This window comes from Balearica regulorum, chromosome 9 (genome assembly GCF_011004875.1).
Source record: "Balearica regulorum gibbericeps isolate bBalReg1 chromosome 9, bBalReg1.pri, whole genome shotgun sequence".
Lineage (NCBI taxonomy): Eukaryota > Metazoa > Chordata > Aves > Gruiformes > Gruidae > Balearica > Balearica regulorum.
In genome coordinates, this window is record NC_046192.1 from 18,423,897 (window position 1) to 18,443,624 (window position 19,728).

A 19,728-nucleotide genomic window follows, 5' to 3' on the forward strand; every position below is an offset into this window, starting at 1 on the left:
CAGAAGCATGCAAACAAAACTTGACTCTTGAAGAGGGCCAACACCTCCCATAACTTTTAGGGAGACGATCTCCAGTACCCCAGATTTGCTGCAGTCCTTGGTGAGACCAGAGGTCCCTTCCCAGGATCAGACCAGCCTTCTCCCTCCTCCTCTTCACTCCTCTTGCAACAGCTCACCACTGACTGCTTGGAGCACAGCATGGGGGCTCTAGAAGGAAAAAGAAACACTCCATAGGAGCTGCCTTCTCTGCAAGCTGCCCACCAAAACTGGAGACAGAAAGGGTCCTGCAGCCAGCACCTTTCCTATGAACCTGAAGTATCTACTGGGTGCCAAGCAGGGTCTTTGTGTCCGGCAGTAGGACATGCATGGCATGGGGAAGTCACAGAAATGGGACATGCTCCTCTACTCTCCCCCATTTTCTGAGTGAGGGCAGGCATCTTGCCAGAGAGGGGAGAGAGGAAGAGCATCACTGCGACTCAGACACTGAGCTTCAAGTTGTGCTTCTAACAAGCAGTGAGAGCAGCTGCATTCACAATCCCTCCACAGACATGAGACCAGTGTCTTCACCTCACCAGGACCCTCACGTGCCTCCCCCTGAAGTTATGCCCAGAAAAGCAGTACAATTTCCCAGGCTGGAAGCACACTCCTTGGCACACAGGGGGTGCTGAGCCTGGCCATGATGGGAAATGAGCAAAAAAGGTTTTACTGGATTAGGTGCAGACTTTAATTTTATACAACACTGATGGCTCACCTCATCTTGGTGCCAGTCTTGAGAAGATCAACCTCCATGAATTGTCCACAGATCAGTCCTCTGGAGGAGACTGTGCTCTCACAGCCCAGGGGAGGCAAGCGCTGTCAGGAGCTCCAAGGCGTGAGACAGCCATGAGCTGCAGCCTTACTACGAAGAGCAGAAACAACAGACAAACAGGGCTGCCACACAGCACACACAAAGAAAAGGAAAGATGAGAAAATGAGGTATAAACAATTACTGTCACAAATATGCATTAACTTCAGGTGCCCATTTGAGAACATAAGGAATCATGTTTTGAGGTACTGAGGTGTTTTGCCATACTTGAATTCTTCAAAGTAGACTGCTCTGACACTGAGGTAGGTTACTTTAAAGCAACGTAACTTAAATGGCGTTTCTAATTCTGTTTCCAGTTAATAGATGATCGCCATCAATTTAAATACCTTTAAACCCTTCCTGCATCAGTTTATCTTCGTTCTCCTCCTAGAGAAAGATTTAGGCCTTTCAGTATTTCAAGGTGTTTGTTTTTTTCTTTTTCACCAACTCTACAAAAGACTACATCTAATTGCTTTATTCCTTGAAACTTACTTGGTAGAATTTACTGTCACAACGAAGACTGTTTAATACATAGTTTTCTTCTCATATGTTTCTAGATCTTCTCCTCAGTGTATTTGAGTTTGATATTTCTAAGAATTGTTTTATCCAACTCCCAACAAATTTTCTAACACCTAAGTATGGAGAGAAGGAGGAAGAACTAAAAGGAATAGAAAATGCAGGAAAGGCACTGCAAGAGACAAACAAAAATGGGCCTTATCTCTTCATCTAGCTCCATGAATCCCCAACTTTGGCCTCAATATATTTCCCAGCAAATGGCAATTTGTTGTTTAACAGATAACAGCTGGGGGTGGGAAAGAGAGGATGCAGGTGTCTGACAGCCAAAGACCAAAAAGTATGAATTAAGTCTTCACTTACATACAGGTCTTGCTATATTGCATTGCATACTAGCTAATTAGCTTAAGAACATGCTCACATTTATGTTTCTGATAAATTTGGCCTTTCATGCAAAGACTCTCACCATTAATTTTTTTAAAAATAAAAATCCAGCTGTGAAACTAAAATTACAATCCCTGTTCATGCAAACTTATCAGTAATGGTACCAATACATACTGTCCATCTGCCCTGCATTTGGCTTTATATACAAACAAAATCAAGACATTTAAATTGGCAAATTAATAATTATCATACTAATATTGTAATAATATAGGCAATATTTAAATCACAAACTAATCATTATTAAAGAACACAGTGTTATCAACAATACCAGGGTGGGTCAGTGGACTGCACATGAAAACTTAAATTCCTTTCTTGACCAGCTTAAAGTTAATTATAAGACTTTCTTAAACACTCGGATTAGACATTATGAAAGCCATTCAGTACTTTTCACATTGTACTTTAATAAAGTTAAGATTGTTTACATGTGGTAACTCCTAGCACAATGAAACGTTTGAACACCAATTTGCACAGGTCAAGCCGGTGCTTAAAATTTTGCTGACTTAGCTCTGTTGGTTTGAGATGTGAAACTCCTTTGTCTCCATGCTGACGTTGCTGCACTGATGAAATCCCTTCTGTGGACAGGATCACGCTACCAGAGGTTTGACAGTTTATGCCTTTCAGAGGTGCAGGACCATCCTGTTGGCAGAAACTTAGCAGTAGTACTAACTACATGGACATCAGTTTGTGAATCGCAGGTCTGAATATTAGTTTTTAAAACATTGGGCATGGTTATGACAGTACAAAAGCTCAGTACTGCTTGGGACAGAAATGAGGAATGAGAGAGACACAGCACAGTGTGACAGGCAATCAAAGAGATGAGCACAAAATATTTCTTACTGAAGTTTGTAAGTTTGTCCCACTAAGACTACAGAACAGAAGTCTCAAACAGCTCAAGACTTGCAGGTCTATTTAAAAACACAGAGTTAAATGGACCAGATTATTTCTGAGTGAAAACTCTTGCAGTGCTAGCTAGTTTCTTGCTTTATCTACCACATTTCCTTTTGCCTACCACAGGTTTTACCTTCCCATTTGGAAAATGAAATCCCAATGTCAAGCTACCAACAGCAGAAGTAATGCAATCCAGACCAGCAGCTTTCACTTGTGGCATCCAGGCTCCAATGGGTCCAGACAACCTCTAAGCTGTGGTGAAAGATGATTAAGAAATGCAGATTCATAACTGCTATTCAGCAACATATAAAAACCTTTTTTCAATTCTAGTTTCTTTTAAAACTTTCACAATGGATATACAATTCCTTTGTAAAAATTTGTAAAAGGACTCGTATCTCCATTGATTGAGTTTTTTTAAAAGAATATAAGTGAAAAAAGTTTTAAAGCAATATGGATCCTCCGTGCCTCTTCGTAAGCCTTACCTCTCATTCAGTCTCTCATATATCCCATATTCACAGAGATGCCCAGGACTTGGGTGTCAACACAGCAGACACCAGCTACCCAATTGCCTCATTACACTCATTTTTGCGACACCATCTTTATATTGGTAGAAAAACTGAATCTTAGTTTTCAGTAGTGCACAACCCACCCTCCACTCCCAACAGAATCTACGCCAACACGATACAATGCAGTGTCACAGAGCTAGACACGGAATGAGAGCCATCTTGGCTTCACCTGCTTGACCTGCTAAGCTTTCACATCTCTCCTGCCAAGCTCTGCCTAGCTGCAGCTAGGCAGATGTGCCAGCTTCAAACCTGTGGGGTCTTGATAAAAACATCCATTTGAGCCCCTATCCAGAAGCCTGAGAAGAGAATACTGAACCTTGTGATACTGAGCTCCTTTACAAAAGCAAATAAACGCTTTTAACCAACAGCATTACACTAAAGAAAGAAAACACTAACATGGTGGATAAACAAGGCAATGACAACTAATCCTGGAAGTATAATTGCAATAACAATTGTAAAGTCTTTTCCTCAAGGAAGGAAACTGGTAGAGCAACAGAGTGCTTGCTACATCCAGTAGTAGCCCTCACTCTGACCTTGATTTTTAAATCTTCCTGGGTAACAAGGCCAGCCTCTCAGTGCAAGTGGTTTCTGGCACTTGCTTTTTGCTAGCCCTGCTTGGGCATTGCTCCTGCTTCTGCCAGCTGCGTCTTGCACAGCTCTTGCCTGATGTGCATGCCTTAATTACAGGCACGCTTAACTTGGCAGCTCTGCTAAGTCTCAGCTCAGTGGTTGGAAGGCAGGGTGCAACTGCCCCTGTGCTCACTGACAGCTTTCAGGAAGTTTGATTCTCACACAGCTCTTATGAAACACCTCAAAAATTTCTCCTGTCCTGTCCCTCCTTTGCAGGCACGAAGCTTTGCTTCACAAGACTGCAGGCAGTCCCCTTAACTGTGCTTTCAGGCATCAATAAAGAGACATGGCCAATCTAGACTACTGTACACCATTATCATCGCAAACTCCACTGTGTGAGAGGACTCCCTCTTTCACAGAAATGCCTCTCAAATGCACCACAACAATATACACAAAAAGCCCATTTTCAGGCCAGCCCGCTGGTCTGTTACCGTTTACACCCACTTTGTTTCCCCACCTATGGGGCTACCCCACTCTAGATCTGAGAATGCATGGGAATGAGGGAAAAACCTCCCAACACCCGTCTTTATTGTTCCTTCTCCCTCCAGTGAGATTCCTGTTGAGTTTCTAGTAAGACCAGACACTGTAATAATTTTCTATGTTTATTTCATTAGTAATACAGCAGGAAAAAAATGTACAGAGATTTTCCCAACACTGAGAAACCAGAGTGTTTTTCAGGGCCAGCGTCTTAGACGTATAACACAACAAGGATAGATTCACACTGAATTTGATCTAGAAATGAAAACCACAAAAGGTGCACAAAAGATCAGCACATTAGCAAACCTGTGGCAATTTCTCAAATCTGTAATACCCAGCAGCCTAGCGAAGAACTGCACAGAGCTTGTATGGATGGGGTTTCATTGTGCTCCCAAAGACAATGTCTGTGTTGACTTCCTTAACTCCTTCTGGTGGAGTGAACTTGAATGTCTGCAACAGGCTGCAGAAGATGATGAAAAGTTCCATCCTTGCCAGCACCTCTCCCAGACATATACGATGGCCTGCAGAGGGAGACGGCAAAGAGCAGTCAGTCCTCACAGAGGTCTGTAACCACCGCCTGCTTCCCAGATTTTGAAAAGAGTATCACTCAACCTCATTGAGGAACAAAAGGCTTTGCTGAATTTGACATTCTCCTCTCTGATTGACCTGACTGAACAATTGAGATGTCTGCAATCCTTCTTCACAGGATCTGCCCAGATTATAGAAAAAGATACCAGAGATGCTTCTCAGTAGTGTCATACTTTATTTCCTAATCTATAGGACTCCTCGATTTTATGAATTGAGTTCAGTCTCTTGATTCCAAATGAGAATGACAAGAAAGCATCTTCAGGTTCCCTCACAGCTTCCACTTAGCACAGGCTGACTTTTCTTCATTAATAGCAGTGACAAAACAGAATACAGAGGACATTCTACATCTGACTAGATATTTTCCTACATAATGTTTTCAGTGAAAACAACTTGTTAAAAAAAAAGTTCCAAATTTATCAATTAAATGTGTTTAGGATATAATTTTCAGTCACAGTGACAGACCCTGAAGTGTAGTGGTCAGGCCATTCAACTTGGATGTGAGAAACCAATGTTTAAATTTCTCTTCTGCCCAGTTTGGGCCAGGAACCTGAGCCTGACACTTCCACATCTCAGCTGGGGGCTCTGACAACCAGGTGATTCCATCCTGGCATGTTCCCCAAGAGCTTTTGTTTGTTTAAGCTTCTATAAACTCACACGTGGGGTGAAAGAGCAACTCCAGAAGCTCCCCAGGAAAGACGTAGCCATCTGGGATGTATTTGATCCAGCTTCAAATTTCTGCACCGATGAATATTGAATTATTTATACAAAATCAGTCAGCTCCAGCAGAGCAGCCTGCCACAGAACAGCCATTATAATAGTATAACGTGGCATATGCAGAGGATGACAGAGTACAATAGTGTGAGGACTCAAATTCCCAAATTATTGGAAATTCTAGGGCCTTACTCCTTTTACTTTCTCTGCATTTTCACAAAATTCCTAAGATCTAGGGTTTATACAATTACCGAACAACTTATTTTTGTAATCAAACATTTTTCTGGGCTGTGAAAACCATGTGCTCCTACAGTTTGGGATTACACTCCCTTTAGCATTCTCCGCAATGAAGATAATACGGCTTCAGACTCACAATCTAACCCAATCAAACAGGTTCAGTTATCAGTGCACTTACCTGCTGAGAAGGCTAAGAAGGCCTCTCGGGTCACAAAATTTCCATCCTTGTCCAAGAAATGACCAGGGTTGAACTGGTGAGGGGTCTCCCAGTATTCAGGGTCAAAAAGAGCTGAGTCTATGTTTGCCATAATCATAGTGCCCTGAAAGGAAGATGCTATTGGCTCAGTTCTCTCTCAGATCAAGAAGAAAAGAACACAAACAGATTCCAGCTATAATTCAGCTGGTCACATCAAGAGGCAGCAGAAGTGAAAGATTATTTTATTAGGGGGAAAAAAAAATCTCTAACTGTTCTGATGGGGTTTTTTTCTTTCAAAAACTAAGAAAGAAAAGAAACTTCAGTACTTCAGGTTCAGCAATTTCCCTGCTGTATTCCTTCATGTCTCCTTTTCTTCTATTCTATTAGCAAATGCAACAGAGTGAGTGGTCTGCAGTTCTTTAGCACCTTATCCTAAATCTAGTAAAATTATTTTCCCACAAGCTTTGACAGGTTTTGACAAATGAAGAACAAAGCACCCTGGAAATGAAATAGTATATTTCAAATTATCAAGGCAGAGGTGGGAAAGGTGTGCGTGACAACCACCACAGAGCAGGGGTGTGCAGGGAGGTGCCTCCGCGTGTGCCTTTGGGGAGGTTTGGCATCGAGGTTAAGTTTGGAAAGGCTGAACATGACGAAGAAGCTTTTTATTTGAGGTTAGGTGGCAGTTCAGAAGCTGTGGGGAAACATCTTAATCATATTTCAAATATGATGCCAGAGAGATAATAATAACAAAAAGAAGTCCTAAGCGAATGAAGTTGAGGAGACGCTTAGTATTAGTCTCGGACATCACCAATGAAGAAAACATTCCATCTCCCATTTGTCCACATGACTGACATCTCAGCATGAATAGCCTTCTGCACCTTCCCTACTGACACAACCGTACATTTCTGATATACTTTCAAAAGACCTCAGAGAAGACTAAGAGCTCAAACACTTATAAAGTATTTCAAAATCACAGGCTCTTGGAAAGTAAGACTCTGCAGCACTCTCGCAGAATACTAGTTTAATTGGTGTGAAACTGCGCTTTTGGCAAGCATTTTTAATCACTGTCTATGAGACAAAGGCACAGGCCAGAGAGCGTGGGAGGGACATCGCGCTGTCTGCCAGGGCTGTAGCCAGCACCCATCTGTCCTGAACTGGAGGGAAAAAGGGGTTAATGGTAAACGTGACTGCAAGGAACTTCATTCATGGCCAAAGATCACATTGGAATAGAAAGGATATCTGTACCTTTGGAAGCTGATACCCTAAAACAGTTGTATCCTTCACTGCTTCTCTGGGAATTGTGATTAAAATAATGCTACCAAAGCGCATGATCTCATGAATCACAGCATTTGTATAAGGCAGTTTCTTCCGATCCTCATAGCAGATTAGATGGGAAGGACTCAGAACGGCATCTAGCTCTTTCTGGACTTTTTCTACCAAAAAAAAAAAAAAGTCCATTATAGATACAAGAACACTGTTTTGCATGAAACAGAGTTTTCATTTTCTTTTTGGATTATTGTAGTGATAAAAAATACAATATGTAAGTAATTTATACTTATGATGTCTTAAATTGTAATTACATTTATACAACTATCTACTTATACACTCTGGCGTTTCCTAGTTTGTAGGTTCTATGTTTAGTTCATCTTTCTACAAGCCCAACAGATTTATTGAGCTTTATATTTAAAGGAAGGAGAGTGAACTGTAAATAAAACAAGAACTTCTTCTTAAGAGATCAAATTCAATTACTCAAGCTATTATTTTTACTCTAGCTAAATACAGACTCAAAGCACACTAATGAGCATGTTGCAAGGGAACCTTCATATCAAGCTGAAACACATATGTAAGGTTGAAAACTGGAACAGGATAATATTACCAAACCATTACTAACTGTTAATCTCTTTTGGCTGTTATCTAGGGTTCAGTAAAATAGCTTATACAGTCTCAGAGGGTTCAGGGTCAAATTTCATGCTTAAAAATTAGCCTAGTAATCTAAGAAGTTTTGTTTGCTTTTTATTTTATTAGATTTTGAAAAGGTATGTGTGTGCATTCTAGCTCCAAAAGCATGAAAAGAAGGTTTAGAGCTAGAAACCCTGAGAGTCGAAAACATGCACTTGGCTTAGCAGTTCATCACCTGACAGCCCTGTGTTAAATCATTCAAAAATTTTGAAACTAGTGTGCAACTATGCCCCCATCTAAAATTTTCCAGTCATCTTTTTGTCTTCCCATTAGCATCTTCCTTCTCTGTTTAACATTCCCATATGTTACAATAAATATACTTATTATACAGAAATACAACTGATGTCTCCATTAACGAGTGCAAATAATATATTCTTATTACACGTTCTGGATACCAGAAGTGTCACTTTTCCCTAACCCAAGCTCATACTTCACCTCGAGTGTTTTCAGCCGGACTGTATCTTCCATTATATGCTTACAGTACTGAAACAGTCTGACAAAAATCAACAAGACATAATACAGTATCAGAAGCTGAATATCCCTGAAATTATTTTAAAATGTCTCTCCGAAATTTTTCTAATTCACTGGCTTCTTAAAAGAAAAGCTCAAAAATGTGATCTTAAAAAGAAAGCTTGATCTTCAAAACAAATTGATCTTAACAAAATAAAAAAGTGTAATAGACAGTTGTTCTACTTGAAACACACCCGTGTTCGTGTCTACAACTCACCTTGGACATCAGGATAAGCCACCATATAGAGCAGAGCCCAGCGCAGAGTGGTGGCAGTGGTCTCTGAGCCACCCAGGAAAAGGTCAAAAACAGACTGCACCATGTTGTCTTCATCAAATGTAGAATTGGGGATATTTTTAGTCTACGGGTGTCAATGAGAAAGGTAAAATAGGGTATACCTGTGTAACAGCACTGAGACAGACAGCCATCACTACACCTAAACAAACAATATTTCTAGAGGGCAGAGAAAATATAGATACTTGAGTAAATCAAAGATTTATGCAAAGATTTTTCTCAAATAAGCACATTGATACTGTTAAATTACAGGTGCTGTTGAGGTCCTGTTATGCTGCCTTCTAGAGTGACTTGCTGCCTTGCTGCTAACTTCCACATCAGAAAAAAAAACCATAACAAAGTAGTTTTATCCCACCCTGCACCCTTGCTGATTTCAGCTATCTACTGCATATAATATGTTACCATTTTAAAAGATTTATGCTTTTTTTAGCGCAGAGACTGCCATAATTTTAAGATTTTTATGATTATCATGCACTACTACTAAGCACACAAAATCTCAGTACAAAGCACAAAGACAATAAATGCAAATATTAGTAAGACACAAAGAATCAGAATTAGACAGCCCTCCAAACATCTGCACCTTTTCAAAGTCCTCCCTACCGCCCACTGCCCTGCCCGCACTGAGGATTCCACAGTATAACAACAAACCAATGTAATTAATTTACACTTCTAAAACAAGTTGTTAAACTAACTATTCAAAGTTCATATTTCAATTTGACAGCAGAGTTTTTAAACTGCATCGTAGAGCTCTGTAATAATGATGCTATGTATAGACAACTGTAGGAGAGGTGCAGGGAACCCGTTCTGATAGGATCTGTGTCACATACAGCATAAATTACTCACTTTCTGTATCTGATCCAGGTAAAAGTCAATGAAATCTTCTGGTTCATCTATTTTGCCTCTTTCCCTGTGGCTTTTGATTTCCTGCCTTATGAAAGAACGAACAAAATCACAGGACAGTGATGCTTTCTGTGCAGGTCCTAGGAGGTACTCCACAGCCCGTGGGAAAATTTCATACATCTGTGGAGCAAGCGTTCAACACAGATGCAGTAAGTTACATGACATGAGCAAGGCTGTTATAGAGATACAGCATGGATGTTTTTGGTGCTAAATTGCTGAATTAATTTCTCTAGGAAAAATACCGCAGTATCAAAGAGAAATGTTGGGTAAGTGTTGTGTACGTGAACACACATTAAAACCACAAATTAAAGACAACACAGTTTCCACCCTGGATTCTTTTTCTATCCTTACTGTATAACCCTGCTTGTATTTGCTCTGTTAATACACCAACAAAAGAATTCACTTCTGCCAAGAGATTTAACATGTATTTAATATTAATAGATTTAATACTAAAAAACATTATAATATATATTACCTTAGCACACAGGAAAAAAAAATAATTCTCTTTAATTTTGATACAAAGATACCTTTTCACCTTAACAATACTGGTGTTTCCATTACAGAAAAGTTCAAGCACATCACCTTTGCTGAGAAATTCTAATAAAGATTATTAATATTAATATGATAGTTGAACGATGCCAAACCCAAAGCACTGCAGGTCCAGTTCATATTCACATTCAGAATTTTTATCAGTATTTAATGTGTATTAAATAATGCAATAACTATAATAATATATTATAATATTATTGCATAATAGTGCAATAAATAATGTGCACAATAATAATTTGCATATTTAATTAGTCATTTTCTCACATAGTAAATGCAGCTGTTCCCAAAAGCCACTATACAATTGTATGCTTCAATCAGCTGGCGGAAGGTTTCATCCTCCCGGGAGAAACGATGTCCAAAAACCACAGCACAGATCACATTAGAGACAGCATGAACAATGGGGAAGGACGGGTCAACAGCTCTTCCTGCAGACAGAAATAAACATTCATCTCCAAAGCACTTCCTTTATCTCCTTTGCTATGCTGGAAGCAAGATGACAATGATGTTTTATTATAGATGTCCTCCATGCTATTTATAGTGTTACACTGAAACACCCAACATTCACTGGCAAACGTAACGAAAGATAAACCTAATTCAAAAACGAGGACAGGAAGGCCTCAAGTCTTTAACTCCCAGCCTTGTTTCTTTGTTTGCTGCCTTTTTCCTTTTTTTAAAATCTTGATCTTGGTATTCATACCAAAAATATGCATCGCTGAGATCTGACTGTATAAACAGGTTTGACTGCACTCTAAATCTAAGCTGTGCTCCAAACCCATTCTTTTCTGGAGCAAAAATAGTTAGTCTTTACTCTTAGTGTCACGCAGACTATGTACTATGTCAAAAGCCCAGACACAGTTCCCAAGCACCTTGTCAATAGCATACCATCTTTGTCCCTGAAGAACTCGACCAGATAATGGGCCTCGTTTTGTATCCCGCGCTCCATTCCTTTGTTCCCCATTCCCAGTTTTCGGAGAGCTCCAATTGCAAAATGTCTCTGATGTTTCCAGATGAGACCATTTGAGACCAGGATACCTTCAGCCATCAAGAATCAATTTTATGTCATGTAATATTCATATAATAGTAAAGGACATACACAGTAAGAGTCATCTTCTCATCATGCTGCCACTCATAAAGAAGAGAGCCACATCAGGCAGTGCTCTTCTAGTTGTTTTGTTAGAGACAGAGAAACCACCTTGGTTAATATATTCCCACCCCCGCAAAAAGCCCACTCAGATCTCAGGACTCACACACCTGCCTTCCAACACTAGTCCTATTCCTTCTGAAGAATCCAAGAACAGTGGTCATTACTTGAAACTCCACTCCACAGCCTGCTACAAGTTGCAAAGGCAGTGTGGGTTGGTGTTGCCTTTTGTTTGCCCATGCTTTGAGCAGAAATGAATCTAAACCCTTATTCACATAGAAAGGCTTATAGCCCAGTTCATGCAATCTCTTACAAGATCTCATTTATTATCTTGTACAATCTTCTAATACAATTAATACTTACGCGTAAGCTATGTTTGCCAACATCCCCATATGGATATTTTGTTCTTGCAGATGTTGCCACATGTCAGCTCTGCAGGAGTGGCAAAGACAACTTTCCTCAAAAACAATAAGTTCAGGTTTCTACCAGCTGGAAATATGATGGTGTCTCTCACCAAGCTACTCATAGCCAAGAGAGATTTCTGTGGAGCTCATCGGGGAGGTCTGGGCATTTCCTAGGCTTGTGCTTCTTAACCTTATGCAAACCTTCTGGAGATCATCACATCTCCCTGTTGGTAGTGCTTTAAAAAGAAAAACTCTTTAATGGCTAGAGTTGATAACTGGTTCTGAGCACATGTTGTCTGTGCTACACAGACTGTGGTTTTAGGGGATCCTGCTTTTGCCAGGCTGTTATCACCAGATATAGAGCTCTCATCCTGGTCCAGGTCCCTCCTGGAAAGACAACAAAGCCAGGGCAAGAACCACCTAGCAAGAACCAGAGTAGGAAAAGCAGAATTTAGCCAATCTACAAGCAGCTTCCTAGGGCCAGAGGTCTCCCTGTGGGACAGGAAGGAATCCCAGGCCCCTGTGCTGTGAGTCTGCGTTCTAGCAGACAGTCCAGCATAAACCATTTGGTCCTCATGGTGGGGAATCACTTCCCTCCACCAGTCCAGCCCACGCTTCCCCTGGGAAAGCCATCTTGCTCACTGAGACAGCTGCTTGACCGCTGTCTGGAATAACTCTCCTCTATTCCCGGGAGCCTGGGCTAGCAGAAAAGGAGCCAGCCCAATGGACAGGTATTTGTGTTGCAGAGAGGTGCCAACTTGCAGCCATGCTGCAGCCATTTGTTCAAGCCATGCCTGCTACAAATTGCTAGTGCTAGGGCAGCTTCTCACAGCCCAGCTGCTTTACTCCATGTAACTTAGATAAAAGGTGGCCATAAAGACCCTTCCAAATGGACTGAAATGGCCCCAGACTTAATCATATCTATTCCTTAAAGATGTTTTTCTCTACTTACATTAGCTAGTATTATGAATTAAAGCTTTCCAGACTGCAGTCCACATGCAACAAAGCCTGACTGAGAATAAAGGCATCTACTCTATATCCTCTGGATAAAAGGCTGGTGGAAACAAGTTCAATCATTTCTGTTTTACACACAGCACCCTCTTTGTTCTCCATCCACTGGAATGAAGTAGTGTCTGATGTAAATGACAGCACAATAAGAAGCTCTGAATAAGGATATGTTGCACCTACAGTCTAGCTAATACATTTAAAGCTCCAGTGACCTTCCTGTGCCTTCGGACTTCCCGAAAGGCTAGACCTTGTTCAACAGCTCTGTACATGCTTTCCTTACAGCAGCCTTTGCTGTAAACAAACAGCTGGGAGCATAAAGAATTACTTTAGCCTCAGCATGCAGAGGAGGCTGCAAGCTCCAGATTATTTCAAATCAGGACATACACTTAGACAACACTACAAATGAACAAGCAAGACCTAGCTAGGTACAGATATTGCTGCTTTGATGAGATTCTGAAATACACATGTGATGGGGACTTTGGAGACAACTTTGAATAAAGCTGCAGAATTACATCATTCACGCCAAGTAGACAGAACAGGTGAATTGGGGACTAAGGGCTTATCAGTAAGGAAAATATGAGAGGAAATAAAGAAAGCCAAGAACAAAGTCGTTCCACAGATATTAACATCTTACCCTTTCCATTTGCCATTTTGTTGAAGACATAGGTCTGTAGTCGCCCAGAAACATCCTCCGAGTTGGTGGTGAGACCATCCTTCACAGCTTGGAATCCGTACAGCACCACAATAGGTTTGTGACCCAGCCACAGGGTACAAATGTTGCCATAGATTTTTGCCAGCTGTAGGTTAGATCAATGCTAAATAAATACCCAATAAATAACATCAACCAAAATGCACACAGGATGTGCTGCTCTCTTCCAGCATGACATTACTCAGGGGTTCAGGAAGAGAAAAGGGATGGTGATTTTGTTTTGCAGTGAGAGTACTTACCACAGTAAGGTCCTGGGCTCTCTCTGGGAACCCACTACTCACAGCAATGTGAATGATAAAAGAATAGACACTCTTCTTTTTAAAACTTGGCTTGGGTTGCCTTTGCAATATTAACGATTAGGAAAATGCCCCTGAGTGTTTACAGATCCGTATTGGGTTTCACATGAAATTTCACCTGCCCATTCTTGATTACATTTTTCAACTCCATATGTCATTTCCTCAGCCAACAACTAGAACGTCTTGAAATTACATATTCCAGGTGTCACTCTCCTCCTAGTACTGCAGATTTCAAGTTTCAATGGCAGGACCTCTTCCCCTCTTATACAGAAGTAGCGTCAGCTGAGGCATCTGAGCATAGATCCCACCTCTGCTTGGGCAGCGATGGGGACTGCTCTCGGGCAACCCTGTGGTTATTCAGCAAGGACAGTACCACTCTGTCCCCCCACAGTGACAAACATGTACCCATGAGAAAAGTTTAGCATCAAGGTCTTTTAAGTTCCCTTTTCTGAAGCCAACATTCTCCAGCTGCAGCCAGATACCCCCGACATGCAGGTTGCACTTAGCACCTAAGGGAAGGTCACAGCTTGAAAAATATATCAACACATTGGATTCTTTTGTGAAGTTTTGGCTCAGCGGAGGACATTGAGTACTGAAAGAACCTGTATTACCATGCTTAGCATGGACCTAATTCTTCCTATCAGTTCCTTCCTTTCACCATCATTTACATCCTTAGCTCATCTGCAAGGAGCACTTCCCAGACTGGGCTTCAGAAAAACAATGGAGATAAGGTTTTGGCTGCATATAGGATACAATCTTATTTCCATCCCATGACAGCAGAAGACATACTGGTATGCTTTTCACATCTTCTGAATTCAAGACACCTGGTTTTAGAAGATTTTTTTTCTGCATATGTCTGTGGTGGGATATCTGAGAAACACTTTTTTCTTTCAAGGCAAAAAGCCTCCCTTAAAAACCAGAACTATTTTTTGAGGCAAAATTACCATCCTCAGTTCTGTTTAACTTGCACACATATTAGCTTTCGCATGAATTAGACTCTGCAGATTTTACTTAACTTGCTTAGCACTTAATTTAACTTCTATGATTCACCTTGCCTCAGGATTAAGTTCTCCCTGTTACCACATTAGCCTATCAACAGCCACCACCAGTTTTTACAGTTTTTGCCTCAGTAATTCTTTAGTTCACATCTGCAAATGCATACCTTTTTCAGGCTCCCATGATCAGCTCTAAAATTTATCCACCAGACACTTCCAATGATGGGAAATGGTGTTGGTCCAGGAGGAAATCCACGACTTTTCCATTGCAATTTCAGGAACTGCGCACCCAGAAGAAACAAAACTAGGGATATGAGAATTACACTTATCGTCATTTCACACCTCCAAACTACTCTATCACTGAGAATATTGCTATGAATCTGTCTGTTGAAATTACTCTATATTGTTCTTCTTAACTCTTCCCTATCGCATCTAAGCTTTCTGAATTTTTCTCCTCCCTTCTTTCCTATCACACTTCCTGATCCCAGAAAGTGAGGAGTGTTCCCATTCTTGAATGTATTTAATACATCGCTATGCTGCAATATGCTAATAGCTACCATCCTTTAAGATCCAGTAAAGGCTAGAAGGCAGGCACCTCAATTGGAAACATCCCTTTAAGCAATCAGTTTGATGGAACATGTCACTCAAAGCACTGACTACATGCAAGCCAAGAGCTCAGATACGAAGCTGCAGCTGTCATGTAGCTACTGCGTACACAGACAAGGACAGGACCACTCACCAGGTAGCATTCTTGGGGCAGAGGCAAAAGGAAGCAGTCAGTAGCTTTATATAAGAGTGGTTGCAAATGCAGATTTGGGAACCAAGAGCAAGGAAGTGTTGTAATCTGAGTTTTCACAGTAAACAATATAGATGAACCGCAAATGGCACAGTGAAGAATCAAACCTAGCTAGTGCTATTGACAAAAAGCATCTCATGTGCAAAGAAATACCAAGTTCATCACATCTCAGGAGACACCACTGAACTTTCTCTGGAAACATTCTGAAGAGTCTGGTGGAATCAAAATAGTCTTCCACTCATCAAAGGCCTGGCCGCACCCCTGATCCATGCTTTTCTGAGCTACTCAGGTCTACACACCAGAGCTCACCCATAGCTGGCCTGCAAGCACAGTGCACCTGAAAGAAGGCAGCCAAGTGCCTCTCACAGCTGCCTTTGCTGCAGAGGATACACAGAAAACTGAACTGAGAAGAGCAACTCCAGACCCAGCATGGCTGGACCAAGGATCGCTGTGCCCCAAGCACTGTTTTCTCTTTTTCTCCAGCCCTCTACCATGACTGGTCTAAGACTAAACTCCACTGCAATAAGGGAGCTAAGGAAATTATAGGATTTTACAAAGTATGTTGTCGTCAAACTGTAATAATTCAGAGATGCAAATTACTTCCTAAATTTCCTCCAGCACAGACATTTCACATGGCAAACTCTTTACCTGCCTATAATGGCAAACAAAGGTGGCAGATGGCACATGGAGCAGTTTATTCCCACAGCAGTTTATTCCCACATCCTAGCAAATGCTAATAGGTCAAAGAATTTCCCTCTGGTTTAACCCTAGAAGCTCCTGGCTTTTTATTTCCTCACTGGGGCCCCTCTTCTGAACTCAGGGTAGATTTTTCTAACATACCTCTAGGTCACATAATTACTAGAGACCACAGCTAAAGGACAGGCAGGTCAACAAAGAGACTCTTAGCCTGGACATTGTTAGATCCCAGAGCTGCCTTTGAGTACAGCTTGTAGCAGCTTGCTGCCCAGCAGCACAACACACTCCACCTCACCTGCATGTGTTTACAGCAGCATTTCCCAAGAGTGGCTGCTCAGGGACTGGCAAGTATAAGAAGGAACAAGTTTGAGATGTTCTATAAGAACACTGGAAATCCCGAGGGGAGGCTGCAGTGTGCTCTCTCAGGGGTCTGTAACAATTCCAGGTGAACAAGTGCTCTTACTTATTCTCATTTTACAGGTGGAAAAATCCTGGTAGTGGGAGAGGAAGGCTAGCATTGCCAGAGATATAGATCTTCAGAACTCCACAGGTGTGGACTCAACAACCTGATGGACAGCAGTTCACATTGTGCCCATGACTCCAGCTGCAGCAGAAATCCCAGCAAGATTATCATACTGAACTCCTCTGCAAACACAACGGCCTTTGCTTTTGTTCTGGCCAAGTTCCGCTAAAAGCAGATGACTGACTCATCCCACAAAGTACAGGAGGACAGGGAGCACAGGCCAACACTCTTCAGGGATCACCATACTCCTAGATAACAGAGCTCTGTTGCTTGTTTGGGACCACAGACTGACAGCTCTGCTGACTACTTTTCCTATCAGGTCTAGAGCTGGATGCCTCCTTCAGCAGCCAAGGTTTTCACACTCCCTGTTGGGACTGAGTTCTTTCCACTAGGAGGCTTTACACATTAGAGTTTCTGCCTTCCCTCAGTAGCAGAACTCCTGCTCAGCCAGCATTAATGGCAGAGTCTGTAGTTCTTTGCTTTATTTTTAATTCACAGCACCTGAAGGAGCACATACAAAGACCTCCTCAACACAAGAAACTACAAACAGGAGCAGTTCATAGAAGTTTTCTTGAGTGAAGTTAGTGGAATAGGCTGTTGGTACCAAGATGCCTCACAAAGAACAGCATGGACCTAATAGGGATGGGGCTGCCCAGTGGTCCCCAAAAGATATTGTGTATTGGCTTCTTTAAATCCATCAGGCAGGGTGAATTTAAATGCCTGCAAAAGGCTGCAGAAGGTGAAGAGCTCCATGTGTGCAGAGTGCTCACCCAAAAATATAGAGCACCCTGCAGAAAGGACCTAAAAGGGCAAGTGTTGATCTGAATTGCTGCCCTCCACCATGCCCCCTGCTCTCTTGCCGTGCACTTTCTCTGAGGCTGTTGCTCCTCGTCAGAGCAGAGATGTCCTTTGCAGGCTGTCATTCTCTCTCAAGATTTGTTTAAACAAAACAGCCCATCCTTGGGCTTCCACTTGCGTAATCTATTGGCGTTACTTATTAGCTGGCAGAAAGGACATCAGGCACATTTTGAAAGACAGTTTCACATTTTATTCCCTCAGGTGAGTTCTTCAGTAGTATTCAAGGTACCTATCTCAAGCCCTTTTGAGAAGGGTAAGAAGGCTTCTCTGGAGAAGAATATCCTTCCTCATGCAGGAATTGACTGGACTCCAGAGGTTTCTTCCAGCGCTCAGGAATCAGTCAGGACAGTATATATTTGCAATAACCATACTGCACTGCAAGAAAGGAGGAGTTGCTCCTAGGCTGTCTCTTAACCTCTCTTCCTGGCAAAGCCATCCATGCAAAAAGACACAGAAAAAACCTTGAATATTCCTTCCCCTCTTTGATTAGTAAGCAAGACTGATAATCCCTTCCTGGTTTGCAAGCAGCATTGCAACTAAGGAACATGCTGGTTTTTTCCTTTCACCTTGAATTGCTGCTGCTCAGGCATCACAGGCCATCTTGATACCAGATTTATAATGCAAAGCTTCATAGACATGTTCAGATGCATTCTCCATACCCAGACATACACAATGACTGTGTCTGACAATGTTCATTGCCACATCTGGAAGAATTTAAAAAGAAGCATCTTGTCTGAAACCACTCACAACTTTCTGATAACTTCTCAGTTCTGATCAGGTTTCCATTTCTGTAAACACAGTGAAGACTTTACATGCTTTTGCCCTGTAGTTCAGTCCATGGAAGTTTTAGTCAGGCTAGACATTTCCTAAGCCCACACTTTCATATGGAAGATATTATTTTTCTCATCCTGCATTTCTGTCCAGGTATGACAACTGATGATTTTTTTTTTAATTATTTTCTTTTTTATCTGAAGGATTCATGGACATTTAGTACTGCCAGCTTCTTCCTAAAACCCCAAGCAGAAAGAGAAACTTTAAACCAGTATTAACTTCTTTATGACATTTTTTCTTAGTCAGTCTTTAGTTCAATCAAGAAATAATACAAGCAGCTAGTATCATGAAAATTTTTCTTTCCAGGTTTTCCAAAATATTTTAAAGCACAACTTCCTTTAAAAAAAGATATACACACATACACCCCCCCCCCCCCAAAAAAAAGAACCCACCACAACACACACCACACCAAAACAGAACCGACACACCCCCCCCCCCCAAAAAAAAAAAAAAAACCAATTCTGACAATTTCTGCATCAAGGACATCAGGTCAGACCTATGCCTCTACTTAAATTCCAGTGGTTTGCCCTCCCTGTGAGCAGGGAAAGATGGCTCTTTTGTCATTTGCCACTTGCCACATTTTACTATTGCAGATTCAGCCACTGTAATTATTATCTTTCACTAAATAATTGGGTACAGTAAGTGAGAATTCTTAAGAGCTGTGTGTGGTTTTGCTTCTATCTCCCCACGCAACAAGGAGATTGACGCTATGGTGCCAACTCAGAGTACATTCAGACGCCTCATTGCACAGTACACTGCCCCTCATGTTCAGCAGTGCAACAGGAACCATTTGGTTACTCCACATTTCCATAGTACCTACCTGTAGGTAAGCACTATTGGCATAGCTGTATAGAAGGGTAGCAATTCAGCTTGCTATAATGTGGTTTATACCTTCCCAACAGGTAAGGGTTTTTGTGAGATGGCATCAGGGAGGGAAGAATGCCATCATTTCTCCCTGCTTTCACAGTCTCTTAAAAATTGATTCTCAGGTCTACAGTAATTAGCATAAAACTTTTTTTTTTAGCCAGTTATAGCAGTTGATCATTTCAGCTAAAGGTAATAATTTCACATGCACCTCGTCGTATGGAGAATGTCATAGGCTGGCTGCATTAAACCTTACCTGCCTGAGGTTTCCAAGGGTAGGATGAAGTCAGCTCCTGGGGA

At 41.5% G+C, this 19,728-nt stretch overlaps 1 protein-coding gene across 1 annotated transcript; it reads right to left on the reverse strand.

The window, feature by feature from the left end:
- Window positions 1–4,476: 4,476 nt before the first annotated feature.
- Window positions 4,477–18,190, reverse strand: LOC104640860 (cytochrome P450 2J6). Its single transcript, XM_075761396.1, has 10 exons — window positions 16,648–18,190; window positions 15,028–15,141; window positions 13,495–13,657; window positions 11,190–11,339; window positions 10,572–10,732; window positions 9,702–9,878; window positions 8,784–8,925; window positions 7,343–7,530; window positions 6,077–6,218; window positions 4,477–4,883 (listed from the first exon to the last, which is right to left on the reverse strand). Exons 1-10 carry the CDS (start codon window positions 16,651–16,653, stop codon window positions 4,705–4,707), a joined length of 1,422 nt encoding a protein of 473 aa, XP_075617511.1. The 5' UTR covers window positions 16,654–18,190; the 3' UTR covers window positions 4,477–4,704.
- Between the last annotated feature and the right edge of the window lie 1,538 nt (window positions 18,191–19,728).

Excerpts from the sequence above, each read along its gene's own strand:
- LOC104640860 (XM_075761396.1), bottom strand. Across the intron at positions 11,340-13,494 it reads CAAAATGGCAAATGGAAAGG|GTATCCTGGTCTCAAATGGT; the intron begins GTAAGATGTTAA and ends TGATGGCTGAAG. Across the intron at positions 4,884-6,076 it reads CTTCTTAGCCTTCTCAGCAG|GCCATCGTATATGTCTGGGA; the intron begins GTAAGTGCACTG and ends CTCCCTCTGCAG.